We start from the raw sequence: 8,566 nt of genomic DNA on the forward strand, positions 1-8,566 counted from the left end.
GGCAGCAGCAACCCTGAGGATGCAGCCCAGCTGCCAAGTGCAGCCTCTCCCCCGCATGCAGCTGCAGGCCCTTTAGATCCATGAGAAAGAAGATGTTTGTGTGAGTTCACGACATTTCTGAAATAAGCTGCTCTGTACCAGGGGCTGTGCACTGTCCAGCCTCAGATCGGAGGTCAGTCATGTATGGGGGCCCAGGGACCATGGTAAGTCAGCTGAGCAGGCCTGGGCCCAGGCACCACCGGCCAAGAGCCCCCATCTCTGCTCACTCCCCTGTGGCCAGAGGGCTCCTGGGTGCTGGCCACAGGCAGCCTGCCTCCCCTGCCCCATTCCCAGGCTGGGACAGACCAGGCTCCTGGAAGCACCTGCTGCCACAGCTCTAGACTCTGCTGCCCCCCTCACTCCACCTGCAGGCCAAGTGCTCTGCTGTGCTGCCCCCTAGCCCATGGAAGCTGGGCTTAGGGGGTTCAGGACTCCCAGACACCTGGGACAAGGTGCTGGCCACACCTCTGCCCCTGCAGCTGAGCACATTGCTGCTGGCATCAATACATTCTTTGGCATTTGAAAGTTCCATGCCCCACTAACCTTGGGGGAACGGGCTGCTCAATAGTTTGGCATTGTCTCCTTCCCTGCATGTTGTGGGGGAAGGGGGCCAGAGCCAGCAGGGTGAGGTGGGGCAGGGCAGGGAGTGGAGACAGGGGCCAGGGGCTGGGGGCCTGGGTTGGTGGCAGGGGCAGGAGCAGGGAGGACCCTCTCCCTGGTGCGAGGCTTAACCCATGTGCGGGGCTGGTGTGGATGGTAGCACCATGCCATCACATCTGTCAGCACTGGCATGCAGCTCTAGGTGGTGTTCTCAGATGGTGGTGTACTGTGGGTGGCCCCCTGGCCAGCTCCTCTCTCCCCGCAGGGAGGAGCTGGCACTGCTGGCAGCCAGTGGTGTTGTGACTGGCTGTGCATTGTGGCAGGGGCTGAGGCTGCGGAACTGGCATAGCAGGCACTGGCCTGGGCTGTCCCAGCTGATGGTGGAGGATGCAGCTGGGGAGCTGGGTGGGATGGGCTGCTGGATGCCTGAGGGGCTCTCCCCAAGCGATGTGTTATCATGGGTACCAGGATGGGGTGGGGGCTGAGGCAGGTCACCCATGCTGCTGTAGACAGCACGGCTGCAGTCTGGGTCCTGGGGTGTGAGGATGTCCATCAGTTTCCACATAAAAGGCATGGACTTACAGGCACTCCCTGACCAACAGTTGTGATCCATGATGGAAACCCACTGTGCCTGCAAGGCATTGAACTTTATGCGGCACTGCTGTGCCAACTGGTTGTGCTGGCGCTCCCACATCCAGCCTGGCAGCACCTCTAAGGTGTGGGAGTTGGAACATCCACCCCACTTGAACTGGTGCTGCACCTATGCCTCACCCCACAGCACCACGAGGTCACCAGTCTCCTCCTGTGACTATTTGGAACCCTGGGTGGTGGGCACAGGTGTGGACATGGACATTGGTGATGACAATGACCTTGTAGGTCCCACTCCAGCTCTCTGGGCTTCTGCATGGCTGTCCCCATGCTGCTGAGCTTGGGCAGCTGCCTGCAATGCCCAATGCAAGGGCCTGGAGAGGGACTGGCAGCCGTGTGGCAGAGGCAATGCCCCACAGCACCTACAAGCTCAAGACAAGCTGCTGGGGGTGGGCTGCAGGCAGGTGGAGCTTTCCACAGCAGCCAAAACCTGTCTGCAGCTGCACCTGGGGGCTGGCAGGCCTGGCTGGAGCCTACAGCAGCATGCAGCAGCAAGCAGCAGCATGCAGCAGCCTGCAGGCCTGGACAGCATGGGCTTGGCAGCCACGCAGAATTGCGATACCAGGCAGTGGCTTTGGGGTGCAGGCAGGCTGGGGCAGCTGTCCTGCAGCCTGGCCAGGGGGACACAGGAGCTGGAGTCACCTCAGGCTGCCTGCTGCTGTGCCCCGGTCTCAAAATGCTTGCAAGCTTTTAACGGTCTGAAGCAGGGGCTGCCATAGAGTCACATTTACACATGGATAACTGTGCAGTAACTATTTGTGAGTTAATTTGGGGATGGCTTTTAGGGGGTTTTACTGCACAGTAAGCATAGACATGTGTAGACACATGCACTTACTGTGCAGTAAACTATGCTACTGCACAATTAAGCACCTTGTGTATATGTGTCCAGTGAGCCGAAGCATTTCATACATTGGTTAAGGGTAACCTGGAACTCTTCAACTGAGTAGGTAAACACAACATAATGGTCAGAGTACTGAAGATCAGTAATGGAGGGGTCCGTTATCTTGGATTTAGAACATAACCAGTTGGTATTAAAGAGATTCCTGTCCATGCGATACTGGATCCTGGATCCAGATGAAAGTATGTCAGCAATGAGATGCAGAATTGCTGCTATATAAATAGTAAAAGGGTTGGTACTATCATGGAACCTTACTTGTTTCCAGTTCTAATGGTGAAGGGGTCCATTTCTGAGTCATTGCTTAGGCTCCTACAGCTGTCTAGCAACAAAGATCATGTCTATTATACCTCTAAATGGTCTGAAACCACACTGGCACTCAGGTTGAATCTCCTCTATGTGGGGAGTGAGTTTATTGAGGAGAATGCAGGCAAGGATCTTCCATGCTATGGAAAGGAGAGGAGAACAATGGTAATTTCTGCAATCCAATATATCTCCTTTCTTAAATAAGGATATGATTCTGGCATATCTGCAGTACTGGGAATCTGTTCACATTTGCAGATTTTCAGAATAACATCATGTAGCTGGAGAGAGAGCTTTTTGCCAACTTGATCATAAATTTCAGGTAGTAGACTATCAGGATCATGTGCTTTGTTGCGGTTCTTCTGCTCAATGGCTTTCAGGGCCTCTTAGTAGGTTGAGTCTGCAAGGAGGTTCTAATGGGGTGTTGTGAAATGGTTTTGCTCATATTATCTTTGACATTAGAATCTCAGACCTCAGAGGCATGGCTCTTTGTCTGTTTGGTCCATAAACACTTTTGGGTGCACTGAAGAAACTGAAGAATCACTGAAATTAGACTCTGCACAGAAGGCACCTTCCAGAGCTAGCTTGTAGCCTTTCTGCTTAGGATGCCAAATTCATTAAACCTGTATAATCTGAGACTTCTGAGATTTTTATTAATTTGCTTTACTTTAATTTTTTAACATTATAGTAAAGTGTTCCTGAGGGGAAAATGTCTCTGGGGTGGAATTGGCATGCATTGATATACAGTGGGACAGGAAAGAGTTTTCTCTTTAATATTATCTTGTGCCAAAATGAAGCTTGCAATTTATCTCCAGCTTATAAAATGGGAGGATAATCTTGTGCCAGCAGAAGAGATATTGATGGATCTATTGGTCTGTCAACTTTTCAGATCAGGTGAGTTCTAGGTGTGGAGGGTAGGGAGAATAAATCTTGTTCTCTCTTTTCTCTCCCCACCCCACCTTTTTTTTTTTCTTGCTGCTCTTAGATAACTGCTGTCATCTCTCCACGGACAATGACTTTCATTTTCCAAAGACTCTGAATTACTCAGTCTGGGGCTGAGCTGAAAGGTAATTTAAAAAGGCAAAAGAGAATGAGGGGAATAAAAAAAAGGCCAGCCTCTGATTTAATTCTGATTGCCACTGACTCAAATTCTCCCATTTATCAGCACTTAAATCAAAGATGTGTTAGTAAGGAATGTTGTCATGTGCGGGGAAAGCTCTCAGCAATATCCTGCAACCTGGTCTGTCATTAATGGAGAAAGCATTCAATCACCGGAAAGCTGGGGCAAGGCTTGTGGGGGCTGAGCACCTGGGCTCCAAATGGTAAAGATACATTTAAGAAAACTACTAAGTACTTGTGGCTCAATCCTGCAAAGAACTGAGCAACCACTGGCCAAAAGGAGATGGAATAAGTAGATACAGAGCAACTTGAAGGATCAGGGCTCTTATTTGTAAGACCAGTGCACTCTGTAACAAGCTAATGAAAGGCAAGCTGTTCACCATGTGCAGTTGCATATAGATCAAGAATTGTCAGACACATTTTCTAAGGTTGGTAATAATTGTAATCCCCTTATACCAGGCCCATTTTTGAGTATTTTTAATTCCTCTTCATGATTCCCAACATTCCTCTTTTCCCTCTCTGCTGAAAAGTACAAACTAATACATGTTGAGCAAGGCAAATAATCATCCAAAGAAACATCCCAGCCTCCTTTGGAGAGAGAAACCTCTCTCTAAACTCCCATAAACATGCTATGGGCTATTTGTTGTTGTGAGATAATTTCCAGACTAGTTCACTGATCCCTGACTACACCATCTTCTGAGTTGTCTCAAGCAGAAATTTCAGAAATGGTCTCCAGCCCCCATGGAAACTGTCAATTGCAAGTTTCATCCTTGCCAAGGCTTTTTTTCTCCATGAGTAGACACGAAATTCTATATTACTGTTTGACATCCTCACTGCTCTGCCCATTCCTAGCATATGTTCAGTGAAGGCAACTGGCCCTCATGTGTGTCTGTTGAGAAATGGATAGATCTTCACCCAACTCTGAACAAAAATGCACTGAGGCAAAGCAAACCTCCTCTTGGAAGTTTCACACCAAAGTCTTTTTTTCCTATTCAAATATTCAGCTTGCTCTTAGTGCATTACACTCAGCATAGAATGGACCTCCTCCATGGGAATTTTCTCTGACAGAACATTTCCAAGTACCAACAGCCTAGTAGCTGGACAACCCAATCGTTCCATGTTATGGGATAGATATTTCTGGCACATGCAAAGACTCTAGATCAGAGCTTTCCAAACTTTTCATGTTGGTGACGCACTTTTTAGACATGCATCATTTCACGACACAGTAATTCAGTTTTACTAGCAAGCCGGAGGTTAAACTAACCCGTTATAAGAGATACGGACACATACATAAATTGTAATAACGAAATGTATGGGGACACAACATATCTCATGAAAACCTTTCATTTATATTTTTAAAAATATATGATTTGTAAGATAATAACATACATTGTTGTCATTTATGATGAACAGTATGTAAGTATGTGCAAGAATTAAAAAAAGTTAAATAACACCAATAACTACTTACCATTTTAATGGGATGTATGAGATTGATGGGATGAACACAGTTTCTGAATATTTGGTGGAATATTAGATAAAGACACTCTCATTTCGTCATCAAGCATTTTTAAGCTTCCACGTTTGAGTGTCTTTAAGTTTGCCATCGTTGCAAAGGATACTTCACAAATGTATGTAGTAGAAAACTGCAGAAGAATTTTTAACGCTTTTTTAGCTATGTTTGGATGCATTTTTTAAATACGAATCCAAAAGCTGTCTAAGTCACCCTCTTCATACATCATTAACAGATTTCGATCATTTTTTATGTCAGCTAATTCTTCTTCTTCAATAAGTGAAAGGTTCCTTGTTGCAGTTGAAAGAAATGGATTTCTGATCCAATCATAGTCTTGGATTCCAACATTTGGGAAGTAATGCTGAACTTTCTCTCCAAGCAATGTTAAATGGTCAACAATTAGCGAGCTGATATCACATTTTAGCTTGCGCTCAGCAGTTTTGGAAAACATTTCAAAATTTCCTTCTTTCACTTTCCTTTTCCAAATTGCTATTTTGTCTCTCATAGTACAAATTTTATCTACCGCTGTTAAGATATTTTCTCCTTTTCCTTGCATACTGGTGTTTATTTTATTCAAATGTTCAAATATGTCAGCAAGATATGCCAATTTTGTGCACCACAGTTTGTTTTGAATTAGATTGCAGAATTCATTTTGCTGATTTTCCACAAAAAGTTTAAGCATCATTTCCCTCAATTTATATACACGACAAAGCACTCGACCTCTTGAGAGCCAACGAACTTCTGTGTGTAGTAGAAGCTTTTTAAACCTTGCCCCCATTTCTTCACAAATATGAGCAAATAATCTTGATTGAAGAGGTCTACTTTTAATGTAATTGACCATTTGAACCACTTTGTCCAAAACTTTTCTTAATTCATTTCCAATGGTTTGCGCGACTAGTGCTTCGTGATATAAAAAGCAATGAGTAAGTATAATATTTTCATTCTCTTTCTTTGCTAAAGCTATAAAACCTTTTGTTGAACCAACCATTGAGGGTGAGCCATCTGTGCATATTCCTACACAATTTAACCATTGCAAATTATTTTCCTTCATGAAGCAATCTAAAGTTTTAAATATATCTTCACCTCTAGTTCTCATTGGAAGTTCTAGACAATACAAGAATTGCTCAATAATTCTGTCAGTATGAATGAAACGTATAAAAACCAATAATTGTGCTAACCCACTGACATCTCTTGCTTCATCTAATTGCAATGTAAAGATCATATTATCGTCTTGAAAAATATCCTTCATTTGCTGCTTAATGTCATCAGACATGTCTTGAATATGTCTTCCAATCGTGTTATCTGCCAAAGGGATTTTATTAACTTCTTTCTCAAATTCGGGCCCAAACATTGTTCGAACAATAGCACAGCAAGATTCCTTTATGGTGGTTTCGGCAATAGTGTGTGGGTCCTTGTTTTTGGCAATTATTTGAGCAACCAAGTAACTTGCCTTTTGAGCTTTCTCTGATGTCTTCATTCTCTTTGTGAATGATGCAGACTGCTTCTTTATAGATTTTGAAAGCTCAATAAAGTATTCTACTGGTTTTTCTGACAAATGACTGTGTTTTGAGGTAAAATGACGCTTTAATTTATTTGGTACCATACTTTCATTTGCAAGTATATCCCCACAAATTAAACACTGAGGACAAGGATTGTTTTCATTACCAGAAAATGTGAACCCCAGTTTCATATAATCTTTATTGTATAAACGAGGCTTGGAAATTTTACACTTCTTACGTACTAATACAGACCCGTTCAACAGTTGATTCTTGCGTAGTTTCCTCTATAGCGGCTACATTTTGTTCATCGCAAACGTCATCTTCACCAGCTTTTCTTTTCTTAATTAGAAACTTATCCATTTTATGGGTAATTCAACTGCAATTTAATGAATAAATCTATGCAAATTTATTTTTAGGTTTTAGCATTAACTAAATATGAAAATAACAGGACTGTTTTTAGCGCTTATCTTTCTCTGTTTTTTCTTATGAAAATAACAGCACCTGCGCTCCACTCCCACAGTGATAAAGTGAGATAAAGATAGGAATCAGGACCAGGAGAAAATGTGAAAAATAAACAAAATTAACTAAAGTATTTACAATACATATTAGGACACATAGGTCCAGGTAGGAGCTCAGCTGCAAAAACACATGAAGTAGAGAAGCAAAAATCCAACAAAAATGGTGTAAATATATATGTCTCACTACAAGGCTATATTGCTGCAAATATTTGCAATGCCTATGTCCAGAGTCCAGTTCCAGCACTCTCCGGTGGTACACTGCCGGTGGGTGGTCAATCCACAATTACAGCAGAGTAAAAATAAAAATAAATGGCAGAAATCAAATTATAAGTGCCACGTGGTGAGTGGCTTGCTGTTTGCCACATTGGGTTTGGGAGGGTGGCCTACCTTCAGCCAGCAGCAGGTAGGTTGACTGGGTGACAGCCAGCAGCTGCGCTCACCCGGGTGATTGGGAGCACGCTGATTCCGAGGCTTCTGACCTCCACTGAGCTCCGTTCCGATTGGCCAAGATGGCGGACGGCCTGCTCGGTGCAGTCCCAGTCCAGGACCTCCGGGGGACTCCTCCGCTCAGCACAGCTGAGAGTTGGGGGTGATGTAACTCACAACTAATTGCTCCATTAATTGCTCCTTTAAAGGAGTCTCCAACGAGAATTCCGAATTCTCCACACTCCTCGCCGTACCGCTCCGACACCGCCAATCACATGTGTCTTACGTCAAGACGCCACACGATCCTAAAGCAGCTAATGTTAAAGCAGCTAAGCCTTAGCTGCTAAGGCTTAGCTGCTTTAACATTAGCTGCTTTAGGAAGTTCCGGGGGAGGGGCCAAGGGAAGCAGACGCGAGTAAGGGAGCTCCGCGGTGCCTTTCCGCAAAATTTTCTGCATTTCGCACGACACACCTACACACTGCCGCCAACACATTAATGTGTCACGGCACACAGTTTGGAAAGCTCTGCTCTAGATCAAAATTTTAGACAGGGTCTTATCTTTGAATTAGCTTAATCTGTTCCTATTAGTTACAGTGAAACTTTGAAAGTGCTCCTCAATAATTTTTTGGTAGCTGATAGTTTGCTCAGTGAAACTGTAGCTGCTGTTACTTTGCACATGCCCTTACTGGTTTCTCTCTTTCTTAAGAGAGGTCTCTGAGCAACCAAAGGACAATAGTTTAAATTTACATTGATTATAAAATAATTGATGACAATAAGAATAGCAATAATGACAACAAGCCTAATTTTCTTTTTTCTGTCTTTCTTCTTTCATCAGTATCACTTTATAGCTTTAACTGACTTCTTCCTCAATGGTGCAGATGAAAACAAACCCCTTATTGGCTATTACTATGGCTACAGACCTTCAGTCAGGAATGCTGATATACTTTTGGCCTCTTTTTGTTATTCCTAAACTATTAATCTGTCACTTCATTTTATTCTACATTAAATC

General features: G+C 44.0%; 1 protein-coding gene across 1 annotated transcript; it reads right to left on the bottom strand.

Moving 5' to 3' along the window:
* Positions 1-5,295: 5,295 nt before the first annotated feature.
* LOC132243395 (zinc finger BED domain-containing protein 5-like) lies at positions 5,296-6,717 on the bottom strand. Its single transcript, XM_059713060.1, has one exon. The coding sequence runs from the start codon at positions 6,715-6,717 to the stop codon at positions 5,296-5,298; it is 1,422 nt and encodes a 473-aa protein (XP_059569043.1).
* Between the last annotated feature and the right edge of the window lie 1,849 nt (positions 6,718-8,566).

The sequence above is a fragment of the Alligator mississippiensis genome, chromosome 9, assembly GCF_030867095.1.
Source record: "Alligator mississippiensis isolate rAllMis1 chromosome 9, rAllMis1, whole genome shotgun sequence".
NCBI lineage: Eukaryota > Metazoa > Chordata > Crocodylia > Alligatoridae > Alligator > Alligator mississippiensis.